An 18,000-nucleotide genomic window follows, 5' to 3' on the forward strand; every position below is an offset into this window, starting at 1 on the left:
CCGCGCCGGGCCCGCCGTTTAACGGGGCGGACCCGGGGCCGGGCACGGACGGCGGCAGGCGGCGGGCTATTGGCCGGGGGTCCGTCCCGCAGGCGGGCGGGCGCCGCGGCGGGGGAGCGCTGGAGGGGGACCAGGAGGGAGCGCGCCGTCGGGAGTAGAGCGGGAGGTGACTGGAATCGGTGTGCGTGATTGAGCTTGGATACTGTCGGATATCCTGTCGACGGCCCCCAATATCAACACCTGTCGGGACCGTGGCTGGAGTCTGCCCTTTGACGAATCCTGGAAATTGAAATGTGTTTAATGGCTTTGAATTCCTGGGTCACAGAAGGGTTTAGATTGGAAAAGAACACTAAGATCATCGACTCCAAATGGTAATAAGCAGTTGTACTTACTACCATTCACACGAAGGTGGTCCCAGAAGTGAATTGGGTGTGCTTTGAGAGCCAGTAAGAGCTCTGTCAGTTCAGGAGGGACAAATCCAAGACAGCTGCAAGCAGCCCTTTTGAGAACTACCAGCGCGGTGAGAGAGGTAGGACATCACCAGACGCATGAAGATAAAAGATAAGCTATCATCTGGTCCTCTCTTTTATTGGAACAGTTCAGAAGCATTGGTAGAGCTCAAACTGACCAGACTGAGACTACTGATAAAGGTTGTTTGTCTTAGCAAACTCCGAAACCCGATAACTTACCAACGTCAATTTCAAAAAACAAACAGCCATCTTCTTTCAACTACAACAATTTTCAGCATTGTGTGCCCCCTCAGGATGTCATTATCCTATTGTTTGTCCTCTACTTCAAAAAATTCTAGCCTCTGCATTGCTGACATTAAGAAAGCACAGAGAAAAGAGAGTGAGAAATGACGTTACGTGGTGGGCTTCCCAAATAGCTGCACAGTCCTCTCTGTCCTGTACCTTCGTGTGTGCCTCAGCCCTATGGATGAACCTCTGTCACATCAGAAACCCTGGAAGTCATGGCTGGCCCCCTCACAGCTTGCTATTCACATGCAGTTGGAAAAGCTGAAGCTGTCTGATATTATTTACATCATAAAAAGCAGGTCAACAATGAAAGGAAATTTTATGTTAAGTGATCAAAGTAGTGTTGATTAATGTTCTGTCACATCAGGGTTGGCACATACAGCTAATGAGCACCACAGAGAACAGCCCTTGGGGGGCTCATTTTGTGCGAGGCAAGACATAGCACGCTGCAGGGCTGGGGCTGCCAAGCTCGGTGTGAAGGGTCTGCTGGAGCTCAGCCATCGCACAGAGCATGGCTGTGGGCTGCCCTCCAGTGCAGGCACAGTGTGATTTTCAAATACCTTCAGCTGGCCTATATTCATTTGCTCTCTAATTGTCCTCTCCACATGGTATATACCCTATAACACACCCTGCTTCTTAGCTTACCCAAGTAGCAGTGTTGACCCACTCCTTTAGTTGCTCATTTCTTCCTCTACCCCTCACCAGGCAGGAGGATGGTCCCCCCCAGCACTGTGTCCCAGCATGGTGCCATTCCTCCTCCTCAACCCACTGCTCTTCTATACAAGTCTCTACACAAGAAACGTCTCAGCTTGACTCCCACCATCCTTGCCCCTGCAGTGGAAGTGACAGGATGACATGGTGGTGTCAAAGGGCTGGTCAGGAGTTGCACAGGGGAGTGAGAAAAACAGAGCATCAAGTGTAGAGTGCTGTGTAACAGGGAGAAAGAGGAAGGTTGGAAGGGGGAGAGCAGAAGATAAGGACATTGGACAAAAAAAGAACAGTGCCACAAGCTCCCTAAAAGAAATCTTAATCCAGAATTTGTATCCAGCCTAAAGGATGTAGACAGTACCGATGCTGCAAGGGCTGATACATGGCTCTAGAGCAGCAGTGATGTTGCACTATTTTTTATTAAGAAAAAGCCCTTCATCAACGCAGAGCATTCTTTGCAAACATAGACTTAAATGGATGACACATAAATATCATGAAGGTCTGCAAAATCATCACGGTTCTAGACAAAAAAAAGAACACTATCAATAATTTGCTGCCTTTTATTATGTACTTTATTTGAGTTTATCAAAACATTTGAAATGTTTTCTTGAAAGATTTCTTTATCTGACAAAAATATTTATTAAGCAATTGCAACTTACCATGTCTCACTTCTGATTTAACTACAGAGGAGTCTCTTGCACTGGTGCCAATCAACTCTAAGGGAGGATTTCATTAGCAGCATTACATATTTGTTAGCTTTAGATTTGTTAAGGCCATATTCTGTTCTTGCTCTGCTTAATTCACCTTTCATGCTTTGTTCCTAACATGCATCAGGAGACTCACTGTTTTGATGGAATTATATGGATGATTAAAAACCAGGACTGATAGGCAATTAATATATGGAAGTCCTAATGCAAATGAAATACCAGCTCTAAACCATATCCTTCCACATTTGTATCAACACTTCTGGATTTGATCCTGCGTCATTTTCAGGAAAAAAGTTTGTATGTTTAAAAGGTTTCAGGTTTCAAAGACAGGTTTCAAAAGAATTTTTGCTTTTTCCAAAACACAAATTGAAGCTCCACTTTTCCAAGTCAAGTCATATATCCATCCTCAATGCACCTATTTACTTTTCATTCACACTAATAGGAATTCCACTTAGGCAACCAAGAGGAAAATGTTCGTGATGTGGGGGAGGGAAGATGCAGATTGCCTTTTTTTCATCCTTGCTCTGGAATCCACAACAACACAAACTAAAATTTGGCCCAAAGGCAATGCAAAGCTTACTTGAGCTCAAGTGCCATATCCACATGAGACTTTTTAAACATTTTCAGGGATGGTGACTCCACTACTTCCCTGGACAGCCTGTTGAAATACTTGAACAACCCTTTCAGCAAAGAAATTTTTCATATCTAATCCAAATCTCCCCCGCTGCAACTTAAGGGCATTTCCTTTTGTCCTATCACTTGTTACTTTGAAGAAGAGGCCAATGTACACCAGGCTACAACCTCTTTTCAGGTAGTTGTAGAGAGCAACAAGGTCCCCCATGAGCCTCCTTTTCTACAGCTCCCTCAGCCTCTGCTCACAAGATTTGTGCTCCAGACACTTCACCAGCTTCATTGCCCTTCTCTGGACATGCTCCATCATGAAAATTACCTTCCTGCAGTGAGGGGCTCAAAACTGAACACCTGACTCAAGGCATGTCCTCACTAATGCCGAGTACAGAGGGGCAGTCACTGCCCTGGTCCTACTGGCCACACTATTGCTGATCCAAGCCAGGATGCCACTGGCCTTCTTGGTCACCTGGGCACATGGTTGGCTCATGTTCAGCTGCTGTTGATCAGTACCTTCAGGTCCTTTTCTGCTGGGCAGCTTTCAAGCCACTCCTCTCCCAGCCTGTAAGTTGTTGTGACCCAGGGGCAGAACCCAGCAATGGGCCTTGTTGAGCCTCATACCACCGTCCTTGGCACACCAATCCAGCTTGTTCAGATCCCTCTACAGAGCCTTCCTACCCTCCAGCAGATCAACACTCACACCCAGCTGGGTGTACTCTGCAAATTGACTGAGGGTGCACTTGATCCCCTTGTCCAGGTTGTTGATGAAGGTATTAAACAGAGCTGGCCCCAGTATTGAGCCCTGTGGAAAATACCCTTTATAGAAATTGATGTTTGAGATCACAGCTGTTAGGAGCTCCAGAGCTTATACATCTCAGTGAGGCAACCACATTGTGAAGTGGCCAAAGAAAAGTACCTGGACAGATTGAGTAGAAGTTAGATGATGCCTGTAGGGGAGAAAAGATATGAAAAAGTCACTAAGAATATGTATCTTAAGTACACTTTCATGGGAGAAACTGTAATGTAGCCATTTAAAAAACCAGCCACTGTTAACATTACCAGTGGTATGTTTTGCTGAGGAAAAAAGTGGATATGTATTTCTTCTCTCATGTTCCTCACAGAATAGAGCTGAATGATCTCAGATCTGTGTCATAGGTTTTTATCAGGAGACTTCCACATTTTTCAGGTTGTCCTAGTTCAGCAAGCTGGGACCAGTTTATCTCTGTATGTGTGTGACCAAAGCTGTGTATTCTACACCCTTTATGTCATTTCTCATGAACTGCTAACAATGGACCATTTGCAGCAGCTGCCCAGGGCACACCTGACCCCCCAGGATGCATCCTGGGTGTTAAAGAAGCCTGTGAGATAGCAGCTGTGATAACTCCCCTCTGGGGAGTCATAAGCACCTCCATACCCAGCCTGAGGGGACACTTGCCTGCTAGTGGGCCATCAACGATTCCAAAAATACCCCATGACTCACACAGATCACCCACCTGAACCTGAGGGTATATAATCTTGGGGTTTGGAGACCTCTGGGACCACTGGTCAGATCCAGAGGAGGACCAGAACCTCAGCAGCACTGTGACAATCACTCTTGACCAGACTGCGACCGTCCTCTGCACCAACAGGTTTTTTTCCCCCCCTTCCTTTTTACTTTGGACCCAGGGGAACCACGTGGGTCTCAGCAAAGGAGCTAACAAACACCATGGTGTTTGTGCCGCAGGCTGCTAGGTTATCCTTCTGGGGTTTGTGGGTTAAAACCAATTTCTCTTTGTGTCATTGCATTTATTGTAATATTTTTATTAAATTGTAACTGACTTAAAATCTCTCTTGAGATGGGTTTATTTCTACTGCTGGTTTACCTTTAAACCAGCACACAGGTGAATCTGACATTGCAGATCTGGGATTCCCCTCACTCTCCTCTTTATGCAAGGAAAATCTGAATAAGGGTGGTCAGTGCAGGTGTTTTTTTTTAAGTCAAAGTGCGTGGTATTTTTAACTTGTGTGGAAAGGATGGAAACTTGACTTAGTGTTTGGATGTGCTGTGGCACATCTGCACAAGCTCTGGAACAAACAGCTGACAACTTGACACCTTCAAAAGCCTGCAGTAAAACCCACACTGAATGGGTTATCATTATAACCTGGTCAAAACTGCGAACATATGATCAGAGCTCACCGTTTTTAAAGCTAAATTGCTGATGACTGCTCTTCACATTTGATGGAGGGCCACAATACATTTCTGCAGCTGTGTAAAGTAACACCACTGTATGTAGTAACAGGGCTGGAGGGTGGGGTTCAGCCTGGCAGTACCAGAAGTGTTTCACAAGGACAATCAATGATAGTGCCACAGGTTGGGTGGCATTTCCCCACAGGGTCAGGGCTGTGTGGCTGCCCACATTCCTTCCCAAGAGACTGACCCCCACCTGGATACAATCTGAAAGGAGGTAGCCAGGTAGGGGTTGGCCTCTTCTCCCAGACAGCAAATGACTGGGTAAGAGGACACAAGAAGTGCCAGGGGAGGTTTGGGCCGGACATTAGGAAGAATTTCTTCACAGAAAGGGTGATTAGACACTGGAATGAACCGCCCAGGAGGTGGTGGAGTCTTCGTCCCTGGAGGTGTTTAAAGAAAGGCTGGGCGTTGTACTCATGGCGGCCACAGGTTGGGCCCGACGACTTCAGAGGTCTACAGCGCCACTGATGTGTGACTGCCCCCGGGCCACGGCCGTGCCCGCGGCGCCGCAGCCCCCTGCTCGTGCCTCCCTGCCCGCCGGGGCCCGCCGCCCCCTGCCCCCTGCTCCCCCTGCCCCCTGCTCCCCCTGCCCTTGCCTGCCTCCCTGCCCACCGGGGCCCGCCGCCCCTTGCCCTTGCCTCCCTGCCCGCTGGGGCGCCGCCGTGTGGGTGCCGCGGCGCGGCGCTGTCTGGCCGGCGCACAAGATGGCGGCGCCCATGGAGCTGAGCTGCTGGGGCGGTGGCTGGGGGTTGCCGTCCGTGCACCCGGAGTCTCTCACCGTCATGGTAACGGGCTGCGGACACTGTACGCCTCGGGAGGGAGGAAAGGGGGAAGCGGCGGCGCCCTGGGGCTCCTTCGCCCGGGAGAGGCCGCGGGTGGGAGGCGCGGCGCGGCCGGCCCGGCTCGTTCCCCACGGGAGCCGCGGGCAGCGCTGCCGCCCTGCCCGGCGGGGCCAGCCCTTCCCCGGGGCGCTGCCGCCCTTCCCCGAGGGGACCGAGCCCTTCCCCGGGGCGCTGCCGCCTTTCCCCGAGGGGACCGAGCCCTTCCCCGGGGCGCTGCCGCCTTTCCCCGGGGGACCGAGCCCTTCCCCGGGGCGCTGCCGCCCTTCCCCGGGGGGACTGAGCCCTTCTCCGAGGCGCTGCCGCCCTTCTCCGGGGGGACCGAGCCCTTCTCCGAGGCGGTGCCGCTCTTCCCGGCGCGGCGAGCCCTTTCCAGTGGCTAGGTGGCCTCTGCGCGGCTTTTCCTAGAGTCGCATTGGGGCAGGGGAGCCCGACCGAAACCCATCGCGCCTCCCCATGCACCTGCTGCCAGTCGGTCCTCCTTGCCCGAAGATGTGTAAAACAACTTTTAAAGTGCTTTTCTTACACATAGCGATAGGACTTAACCCCTCTTTCCTCTCTTCCAATCTTTATTGCAGGCTTACGCCAAATTTTCTGGTGCTCCTTTGACAGTGAATACAATAAATAGCTCCTGGAAAGCTCCAAAAGGTACCATCTTTGCAGCCTTGTTCTTTTAATCACAGGCGCGTTATAAATGCACGTTCCAGTTTCTGCATTTATATTGCGTTTGTGTTCATGAGTGCAGCCTGCCCCAGTTAAATGACTTAAAAGGATCAAGTGTGATGAATTTGTAGGAATAAAACAATGGAAGATATAAATAAAGTCTTTCAAAGGACAATTTATTAAAATATATATGGGTGAAGCAGCAGACAGTCAACAAAGCAGTAGTGCCAAATACATAACTGCTTCTGTCAGGCAGCCAAAATTGATGGTATAGTGAAAGCAAATTTTTAAGCTTTTTGCACTTTGCATATTTATAACGATAGTAACTAGACTCGTGTATGGAAATAGCTCTTTAATTATACATAATTTAATGGGCTGGTACAGTTGAAAGTGGAATGTGAGCCTCAGTGAGTATAGCTTACACTAGCTGGGGTGTTTAGCATTGTGCTGAATTAGAGAGGTTGACTCAGAAAAGATGGATGTTAAGGTGTCCAGACTTCTTTGGTTTGGATGCTCATACTCATTACTTACATGCTCAGCATTTTAAGTTACTGTCTTGATGTATTTCAGAGAGGTAAAATCACTGCAGGATTAAAGTATTGTGTCACTTAACCATATCATCCGTTTAGTCATTACTGTATTCATACTGAAGCTGACCCTTTGGCTCTTCTCAGTGTGGTGTTTTCTGTTAGGAGAAAATACCAAGAATTAGCTGAGTGTCCTTGCTAAAGTTTGATGGCTTTCCTCACAGCAAAAATACATAAAATCCTTTTTAAAAAATCAAATAGTAAGTTGTTGTGATAATTGATACTTTAGTAGTAGTTAGCAGCACTGTCCTGTTGGGCTCATTGAGGCAGTTATGTTGTGAATGTGCTGTAAGATAGCCCCAGCTAGAGAGTCTTTGATCTTGCAATCTCATGACTAAAGGTTTCCAGTAAACTTCTGGCAGAAGGAAAATACTTAGTTCTTGTATAGTTTATTCTTCTGCTGTGGTAGCTGGGCAGTGGTTGTAGCAAGGCCAGAGAAAGCAGGTAGTTAAAGTGGATTTGGAGGGGAAGGGCAAGGAAAAAATTGGAAAGAAGAGGCTGAGAGATGAATGAATTGAGAGGGCACTTGAACCGAGGTGAAATTTGGTCTTAAGATAACATACGAAATCCAGGCAAATAGCCTGATTCTCAAAGTATTCGTTATCTAGCAGAAAACATTGGCTTCAATCTGATTTGACGCTGTTCTTTTTTATGTTTTGTTATTAATGAAGGTTACTATAGACTTACATGTATTTCTGACCTTGGTGGAACTCCCATGCTGTGTAAAACTTTATATTTACGTATCAGGAAGATTAGAACATGCTGTTGAGAAAATGAAGTACATGAAGTGCCTCATTGCTTTCTAGTTATGTTAGGACTCATTCTATAAATTGTTGACTGTATTATTTATATCTTCTAGGAGATATACCAGTCCTGGTATCAGAAGACAATGTTATTTCTCAGCCAGCAAAAATACTAAACTTCTTAAGAAAACAGGTAGGTCTCTTTCAAAAAGCTTTATTTTCTTTGCCTACTAATGACTCTGCAGGTCTCTGGTATGCATTGATAGGGGCTTCCAAAATCCTGGAACTGAGTTCAGACCCAGTGCTTTTCTGTTTTTTCATTAATGCATGAGAATTGCAAAATGATGGATAAGAAATTGCTGTTTGAAAGTTTGATTGTTAATTGTGTGAAAGATTAAAAATAGGCATGAAAAAACGTTCATTGGAAAGGACAACAAACTGTCCTTATCTGAGCAGTTTGTTACTGAGCACCCTGCTTGTAATTATAACACTTCTAATGTTATTATGGCCTTTTTAGACCATCGTCTTGGTTTAACTACATAAATGGGTAGTCATTTCCCGGTGCTCTTTTTTTCAAAGATGTTACCTACAGCATTGTTTTTAATCTATGTAGTTTTTCTGTAACTTGTGACATAAAAATGTCTTCAGGCATTTCTTGATGCGCATCAAGTTATTGCCTATTACTTTCCTTTTGTAGATCTCTTAATTTCTCTTTGATTTCTAAGGACTAAAACCACATGATTTCTTCTTCTCACGCAGTATAAAGATGTCTTAATAAACTATGGGATTGTCTTTTTATTTCTAAGATGATCCTGTGAACCACTATTCTGCTTTTACATTAGAAATGCAGATCCTGCCTAATCAAATGATCTGATGAATGCTGTGATGGAACTTTAAATCTTTGAGGGGAAAAAACTAGAATCTGAAAACTGCATTTGACATGGGATTTCGGATAGCTGTTTTGAAATTCAGATGTTGTGTATTCATTTGAATTGAATTTGGTATTCATTTGAATGCCAAAGATTCCATAATGTTAGGGAAAAAAACCCCTTTGAGTTAAAGCATGACAATTATATGCTTGCTTTTCAGATACCTAAGTATGAGCACTCATCCTTTGTTTAAAAATTAATGAAGAAAATCTCAGTCCCCCAAAAATTTATCAACCCTTTTAATGTATCTTAAAAGAATCTGGTGTTAGACTTAAATCAAATCAGCTGTAACTGGATTAATTAGTTGTGCATTTGGTTTCTTACATTGTTAGCAACCAATTTTTTAACTTTTAAAATGTTAATTAAAAGCATAATAATCTTTTTTTTATGCTTACACCATCTGAAGTGCCAGATGCTTCTTCACATGGGGACTTATCAGAGGTTTCCTGCATCCTTAAATACTGAAAAAATGCCTCTGTATTGCTGGATATTTGCTTGGAAACAAATGGGAAGGAAACAGAGCAGTTATTTTGGAAATAGGAGTGCCCAAAGGTCTAAGAATGAGAGCGTGGAGAAGGGAGATGCTGCAAGGGTTGACATAGTTGGCCTGAAGAAGGAATGAAATTCTAGTGAGTGCATGCTTTCTATCCCAGAAGGTGATTTTATATTTACTGACTTCGTAGCTGTTAAGTCTGACTTAACTTTGCATTGATTATCTTTTTGGAAAGTTCTGTGTAAGAGTATTTTTAGGTTTTTGTTTTAGGTGTTTGTTGTTTTTTTTTAATTCATAGAAATATAATGCCGATTATGAATTGTCTGCAAAACAAGGAGCTGATACCCTGGCATACATTGCACTACTTGAAGAGAAACTGCTTCCAGCTCTGGTAAATACTGATAAATACCTTATAATATAATGGTCAGAATATTTGGAAGGGAATGGAACAAGAGTTGCCCACTGTGAGAGATGTGAAAGTCTCTCAGCCACAGACCTGACTGGAATGTATTGGCTTTGTTAGTCCAATTTCTGGAAATACTGCCTAGCAACTTCTGAAAAGGAAAAAAGTATGTGCTTGTGGAATGTCAAATGACAATAGTAAATTTATGGAAGACATTTTAAAATGGCATTCATGAGTGTTTTTTTATTTTAGGCTTTCTTTTACTTTTTAGGAAACAGTATCCTGAAAACACCTTATTTTGGCCATTCTTTTTTTCATTTGATTCTCTTGAAAAAGCTTTGATTAAGATACGGTATGTCTGATGTGAGCCATGCAACTGGAAGCCTTTCGAACCATTCCATTAGAACTTTTGATAAATTAAAATGCCCATCAGTAGTTTAATTTTTCAGTTCTAAATAACACTTGGCCATGTGCCCTCACCAAATCCACAGACACTGAATCTCTTGAATGACTTTGGCTTCAGTTTGTACAGGAAAAAATATTCTGACCAGATGATATCATAAGCTAGCGTCTTCAGCTGACCCTGGTTTCAAATTCATCATTTCATAGTAGCTTTTATTTTAAGATTTATGGGTATTTTCAAAACAAATATTTCAAAAGTTCAAGCCTGTTCTGTATGTCTGCAACTTTTTTTGCAATATGTTTTCAATATACAGTGTGTGTGTTTGTGCCTGTACATAATTTTACACAGATGCATATAGATCTTTGTAATATCTTTGGAGTTTTCCTTTATTTGGAAGGTAGCTATTGCCTTAATTATATACTCGTGCACTCAAAGGATTAGTATGTAACTTTGTGGAGCCTGATTGTCTTAAATTAGAATAATTCCAGGTTCTTCTACTTCCCTGACAGAGGTCTCACACGTCAAGTTTCACGAGATGCCTACTGTTCTCTTTGAAATTTCAGTTATATTTTTGCTCATGTTGATACAGCTGCACACTTTCTGGATTGAGGCTGAAAATTACTGCAGTGTGACAAAGCCATGGTTTGCCTCAAGGATTGCCTTCCCACTGAGTTTGTATCTGCCTGGAAAGATGTCCAGGGAAGCGCTGAACAGGATCTTGCTGACCAAGGGAGGGCCTCCACTCTACAGTCTCACTGAAGTGGAGGCACAGGTATGTGTTGTGTAGTGAAGAATTGGTAAGTTGATTCTGTCAAAAAGAAAAACTGAAACAGTCTAGCACACTGTTGAATGAAGAACAGTGCTATGCATACCAGCCCTGCTACACCTTAGACTCTTAGACAGTCTTGTGTCTCATCAGATATACAGGGATGCCAAGGAGTGCCTGAATCTCCTGTCGAAGAGATTGGGAACATCTCAGTTTTTCTTTGGAGATACGTGAGTGTGATTTTTTTTTCTTCCTTTCTAAATGACTAATGAAACAGGTACCACACAACTCTGTAAACACTTGTACGTTTTTTTTAACCTGACAATGTTAAAAGTCATGCAGTTTCATGTCTCACACTCTGCTTTTCAGATAAATCTGAATGAGCAGACTGTGCACAAAGGAGATCTTCACACTGAGCAATGTTGTATCTCCTCTGTCCAGTGTTTTTCCACTGAGAGGCAGAGCAGCTGCCCAGAGCTTCTAAGAAAATGTGAGGTTCACTAGAGAACCCTTCTCTAGCCACAGTCAGTCACCTCCATCTTTGTGTGTCCAACAAATGCTTTAGGCCCGCGGTGTTACTGCTGCCCACATGCGAGGGGAGCATAGGTTCAGGAACACCCCACTTCCTATGCTATGTGTGCAGAGCAGGAAATTGATAGTGCCAAGGACACAGTAGCAGATCCTAAAATGGATGATCTGTTTCTTTAGCTGCTGAAGTTGGACCTCTCCATGAGAGTTTATCCTGGTTCCCTGGCATACAACTTGGCTTTTGTGGTGCCAGAAATGGGTTTTAGAGTGGCTTGCTTAAGTGTCCATAACACCATGACTGTGTTTTAATGCTGAAGTTACTGTTTGAGCTTGCCAGCACCTCTCTAGTTCAGAGGTGCTGAAATGAGTCGCTACAAGGCATTTACCAGGTTGCCACACAAAGATGGAATCACAGAGGAGCTGAATATGATCTGTCCTGAGTTGTGTTTGACATACACAGAAAACTGTTAAGCTGTAGAAGTCTTAACTGTCTTACCACAGTCACTTTGATGTCACTTTGATGTTTTGTCACTCTTTTTAGGCCTACCACCTTGGATGCCTTTGTATTTGGTTTCCTTGCACCAGTTTATAAAGTGTGCTTCCCCAGGGTACAATTACAAGAGCACTTGAAACAGCTTCCCAACCTGTGTCAATTCTGTGATGATATTTTAACTTGTTACTTCAGGTTAAGTGTCTCAGGTAAGCTCTGTGTTTTTTCCCCTTTTTGTGATGTTGTACTCCTGTTGGAATTAGTACTCCAGTATTCCATCCGTGAACTAAGGCAGATGAGGTTTTACATAGAGCTAGAGTTTCTGTGGGAAATGGAGAAACTTTTGAAGTTCAGCAGAAAGGATTGAAAATTGAAAGCAAGGGTTAATAGTCAGTTTCAGATTCTGTCAAGCATTGGCAAGATCTTATGGCCCACACTTAGTACTCTGTTTTTCTCACGTAGAATGGCTTTTCCACTTAAATTCTTTGCATAAAAATACTGCATGAACTTTCTCTCCAATAGGTGTTTATTTTGTAAGGATTTAAAAGCTTTTGTAAATGCCTTTTCACTCTTCATCTTTCTACCTTCACTCTCCAGGCCATTCTCCGGCTGGAAAGGATACAGCAGATGCTAATCTGCAGAAACTCACACAGCTTGTAAATAAGGAATCCAACTTGATTGAAAAGGTTACTTTTGCTTCAGTCCGTAATTATCCTGATTTTTTGTGGTTACTTGCTCAGAGATATTCTTGCATGGTAAATGCAACTGTACAATGAGTGAGTTACATTGTGTAGAGAGGCAGGAAGAATATCACGTCATTTGGAAGGACTAATTAATGAAGCCTTGTACTTAAAAAAGTATTTTTAACACAATCAAAAGAACACTGTCTTGCAGGTATTCCTCAAGTGTACATTCAACAAAGGAGGAGAGAAATATATTGATTAAAACTCAGAAATAGTCTACAAATTAAGACTAATCACCAGCTTTCCTTGCTTCCAGCTACATGCAGTAGTAACTAACCTGCATGCAGTAGTCACTCTTTCTCCTGATTTTTCTACATCTAGCTTTTATTTCTTTTGTTCTTTGTTTCTAAGACTGTCACTCAGCACCTACCAAAAGCTACACAACTTATGTGAAAAATACTTGTGAAGAATTAGTCTTTTCATGCAGACAGAACACTTTAACTGGAAGAATAGAAGGCATTTCTTCCTGAAAAAGACCAGTGTATGAAATAGATCATTAATTGTGATGAAATTCTGTAGAATTAGGTATTGATCCTCTTCCTGGCTTTTAAATGTGGCTGTGGAACTTCTAAACTATGGGTTGCATAGACATTTGTCAGGCATGATTGAAGTAAAGCTGATCCTGCTGTGAGTAAGTAGGATGGCCTGCACTGCCTCTGCAGATCTCCCCTGTGCTGTCTTTTATTCTGTAGCAACTAAACTTTTTGAGATCACATTACACATAGGGCATTAGATTGATTTTGTATGAAAATGTAAATTGTTTCCATTCAGAGATTAATTTTCACCTGTCTTGCAAAAGCTCTTATCACAAGTTCTTTATTAAATACTTTTTGAAATCTGTAGCTAGTACAAATTCACTCTGCACCTCCAGAACATTACTGGTTTGAAAAGATTTTATCTGGCATGATGCTGAACATACAAAATCATCCATTGATGTTAGCAGTTTGACATTTAATATGAGTTCTAGCAGCATTTGGGCATTGTACAAAATTTGAACTGTTAAGAACAGGTAGCAGTGTTGCTTCCTTCAGTAATCTTGACAGAGTGGCTCAGGCAGAAGCACACCCATTTGCCCTGGGTTTGATGCATCATATGTAATGGAATGAATAGCAGCTGTAACAGAAGTATGTATTTGGGAGTGGAAAGAAACCAAAGCACCAGTTTTGGCTGGCCCTCTAGTAACAGGGTTAAAATGCCCCAAACCAAGCAGTAATGATGGCAGCCTTGACAAATAAGACTAATGGTATAATCTATATTCTGCTGTTTGCCAGATCCGGCTCTCATTATTTCTCTGCAGATGGACAGCAACCTTCGTAAGAGTCCTCAGCACCCGCCTCGTAAGCTAACAACGCTCAAACTTGCTGCAGGTGGAGAAGAAAGTAGTCCATTTAATCGTTTGTCACCTTGACACCCTTTGTTGCCCATACATGTGTGTTTGCCTTCAGCTGAGTGCCAGACTAGATTTTTTCACATGAATGTTGTTTTGCAAGGGAAGAATCTGCTAAGGGGTACAAGTAGAGAAGAAATACAGCTTTACAATCTCCTACCTGTTCTTTTAAGAAATTGCATAGTTCAGGCTGACCACACACTAAGGTGAGGCTAAGCTAAACAAGGCTTATTACTGCAGATGTTAACGTGATTTTGTACAGCGAATGTTTGCCTTTAGCCTAGGAGAAATGTTTACCAAAATATAAAATTCTGCTTATGCAATGTTCATTATTTTATTTTGTGGCTTTTGATTTTACTGTAATCACATTACTGTATGTGAGTGGACATACTCTTGTATTGATCTGAAAATGACAGAAGTCGAGATGCAAAGTCTGAAAAGACAAAATATTGCCCTTGTGGCATTGAGAAATCAAAAGCAATGAGAGGAAGGTAAATTTTTAATTGTGTTTTAATGAACACTCTAGGGTTTTGTGTTTTGGGTCGTTTGTATTTTTGAAAATGTCATGTTTGTAATTTGAAGGGGATTGTTGAAAAGCATGTGTGCTATGGGGATTAAAATGATGCACAATGCTAACATTTCAGTACCTCATAATAGTCCTTTGTGAAACAGTCTTAACCTGTGCACAGAGTAATACCACATGCTGCAAAACTGTTAAGGCAAAATCACAGAACTTTGCTAGTGGATGGAGAAGTTTGATTGGTTGCTGTCAGGACAAGAGGCTTGGCTAGCAAATATACTGCATTTCTGTATTGAAAGGAACTGCTTAGGGGTTTATAAGAAAGCCACTGTAGGCTTTCTAAATTTATCACAGATGCCTCTTAATCTGTTTTGTCTTACTTTTTAATAAGCACTACAGTTAATTCAAAAACTAAAATAAAAAATGTTCACATTTTACTGTATGACAGTTTGTCTACTTCAGAGTTCTTTTCTCTCTGCAAACTGTAATACATTCCAGGGCACAATCCTACTGTTTAATTACATTTTCTCTTTAGCAGCAGCCTTTCCAGTTCTAGAGACTTGAGCACTTCCATTACAAGAGAGATGCTGTAATTTGTTACTGGCAACAAACTGGCAGATGCTTCATGAGTGGGTGTAAAGAGAATTAGTCAAGGAGATTGGACAAAATGGCAGTGCTTGGGATACAAAATTCTGATAGCTGTATGTGTGGGATGACTGTTCAGGGATTTTTTTAACTTATTCTGGCCAAATCAATATAGTCTTTCGGCTTCCCTACAGCTACTAGTCATGTGTGAGATACACAGATAAATTATTTCCTATTTGTAAAGACAAGACTGTAGATTGTGTACATACTGTACTTTCAGACTTGCTGTGTAAGGAATGTAATGTCTTTAACATTTCTTAATTATAATCAAAATGTTTGGTTTCTATTGAGCACTTTAAAATAATGTTTAAGCTTCATGCTCTTACCAGAGTATTTGCTGCAGTGATTTGAAATTAACTTAGCTCATACTCATGAAAACTGACAGTCCACTACATGGAAAAGTATTTCAAACACTTCATATTTTTACTGCCTGTATTTGGACAAGATTTACATGAGATCAAGTCATACGCCTTTTCAAAGTTTTTCATTTTCAAACATGGCTACAGAGAATATGCCTTAGTTTGTCGCTTTTGTGATTATGTACACTCAACCTATAAAATCTCTTTGTAAAAAGAGTCATTAAGATTAAAATTTTGGATTTGTAGTGGAATTTTGGTAGAGTGTGTTCGTGGAAATTATGTTGGGTTTTTTAAATGTTTTTCTTTTTTCCTTGTAAAAAGGTGTATCTTGTTCATTAAAAAAAGAAGAAGAAAGAAAAACTATGGCTGCTGGGACACAGAAATTGAAGCAACTGAGCTTATCCATGACATCAGATTTTAAATTTTAATCACACCTCTTCAATACCATTCTATTCTTTCAACAACTGCTTTTGGGAAGGGAGGAACAAGGAAGCACATGTTTTCTGTATTACTAAATGTGAGCTGTGTGACAGCAAAATTTTGGCAAACCAATGCCCAAGGAACTTCATTCACTGGGTGGCAGAGGCCAGCAGGGCTAGAGATCATAACAAACATTGCCTGAAGTCGTGCACACTACCCCAGGCAACCAGTGAGGTTGCACAGCCTTGCTCTTCCTCATTATGCTTTTTACCCAAGCCGAATTCAAAACCAAACTCCTTTATATGGAAAGTGTCATCTCTGTCCTATTAACTCAGGCTTGCCTGAGTTTACTGGCATCTTTTGTGTGCCTGAGTTCTGAAGTGGGGAGTTTAATGATGTCCAGGGTGGGATCAGTTTGAGTAACTTGCTATATGCATCTGAAGTAGTCAAACTTCCTTCTCTGGCTAGGGAAGAAAGACGAGATCTAGGTGCGATTCATCTTCTTAAAGCAGATACCTGAAAACGTGAGTTGAGTCCTGGATGTAGGCTGGGCTCTGTGTCTGTTCTGCACACAGGAAGCCCTAGCTGCCTAACTCAGCCATAAAATGAAAACCTGCTGTGGCAATTGGCTTTTCCTCCACTGCCTGAGCTAGTGGGTGGTCTGAAAACACAAGAAGTCAGCCAGCCTTCTGTTCAGGCAGCAGTGGTGGGACCATGGAACTGCTGTGTATAGCCCTGTGCAGAGCAGTTGGCTGCTGTACCTGCTCCAGCTCCACAGTCTCAAAATACTGGGCTTTTGGTGCATGTGCCTACAACGTGTCTGGGTTTCCATTGCCTTGCTTCTACCAGGAAAGCTGATGAGCCTTACCTTCCCTGTGCTCCTGCTGGAAGGTGGTGACTTGGAACAGATTCCTACTTAGAAATCAACTCATCCAGCTGCCATTCTAAGGGGGGTGGACCACTCCGTGAGGTTGCATGTTTAGTGGCCCTGGTTATCTTCTGGTGAAACTGTATGTGTAGATATCCCTAGGGCTATTCTGTGCTTTACTGTGTGATCTGGTTGTAGGTGTATACATATTCCAGAAAAAAAGATAAAAACTATTAAAAAATTAATTGCTACAAGTATGTTCTGTTTAAGTTTTCCAAGAGAGCTTTAAAAATGTCTTTTTTCCTGCTCTGAAAATACTGTTATGTTAGGCTTCTGTATACACTTACACATTGGTGAAGTCACATCACTTTTGCTAATGTAATGCAGTGATCCATTAAGAAAAAAACATCTTTTTTGATTCCTGGTTCAAATGGTTTGCAGACTTTCTTGAGTAGGTTTCTTGCTTCGTATGATTCTTGGCATTGCAGCAGGAACTGTTCATAGTGCTATTTTTTTTCCATGCTGAAAGGCAGAGCTGTTTTAAAAGTTAGCCTGACAAATTTACATTATGGCTCAAAAATCTGGATGGTCTGTGCTGTTGGCAACAAGCTGTCCAATCTCAAACATATTTAAAGTCTATGTTGACTAAAGACCCTGCATTAGGGAAGTACTGTTTCACAGCACAAATGTCCAGTTTCACAAATCATTAATGCCTATTAAGTGTTTAGCCTGAATCAGTAAAATGCTCCATAATCCTGCCTGGTGCTAAACCAGTACCAGTGAGGTGATGGATTTTGAAGCCTTTTACCTCTGAAGCAGGTGAGGGAGCACCCATGGGGCAGCTTTGCTACCCTGCTGGGAAAGTGTGGAGAATGGTTGACCATAAGCATGTTTCTTGGTGAGGAACTATTCCCCATGCCCAGCCAGTTGCCAGGATATGGTTATGTGATGTCTGACCTGTGGGCCTGTCAGCAGCACTGCTGTTCTGCATCTGTGTGAGTCCCAGCTGGGCAGGGATAATGGTGATATGGGGAACAATGCTCTGGTAGGTCCTTGTGTCCTGGTCTGGGCAGCAAGGCAGATGCCAAGCCACACTATAGTGGTCTTCTCCTAGCACTAGGAGACCTGCCCAGCAGTGGTGAGGGCCAAAAGCAACCAGTTCTGGAGCCAAGTTCTGTATCAGAGGT

At 42.8% G+C, this 18,000-nt stretch overlaps 1 protein-coding gene across 4 annotated transcripts; it reads left to right on the forward strand.

Moving 5' to 3' along the window:
- Window positions 1-5,692: 5,692 nt before the first annotated feature.
- On the forward strand, window positions 5,693-15,776 carry MTX3 (metaxin 3). 4 transcript variants are annotated; one of them, XM_071581146.1, is made up of 9 exons: window positions 5,693-5,812; window positions 6,445-6,514; window positions 7,976-8,052; window positions 9,580-9,672; window positions 10,677-10,859; window positions 11,007-11,083; window positions 11,923-12,080; window positions 12,469-12,557; window positions 13,886-15,776. In XM_071581146.1, the coding sequence occupies exons 1-9, from the start codon at window positions 5,732-5,734 to the stop codon at window positions 13,958-13,960; spliced, it is 903 nt and encodes a 300-aa protein (XP_071437247.1). In that variant the 5' UTR covers window positions 5,693-5,731; the 3' UTR covers window positions 13,961-15,776. The 4 variants fall into 4 exon arrangements, with proteins under 4 accessions (XP_071437247.1, XP_071437246.1, XP_071437248.1 ...); XM_071581145.1 differs by having other exon boundaries at window positions 5,695-5,812; window positions 13,912-15,776; XM_071581147.1 differs by lacking the exon at window positions 12,469-12,557 and having other exon boundaries at window positions 5,695-5,812.
- The last annotated feature ends 2,224 nt before the right edge of the window (window positions 15,777-18,000 follow it).

The sequence above is a fragment of the Pithys albifrons genome, chromosome Z (assembly GCF_047495875.1).
Source record: "Pithys albifrons albifrons isolate INPA30051 chromosome Z, PitAlb_v1, whole genome shotgun sequence".
Lineage (NCBI taxonomy): Eukaryota > Metazoa > Chordata > Aves > Passeriformes > Thamnophilidae > Pithys > Pithys albifrons.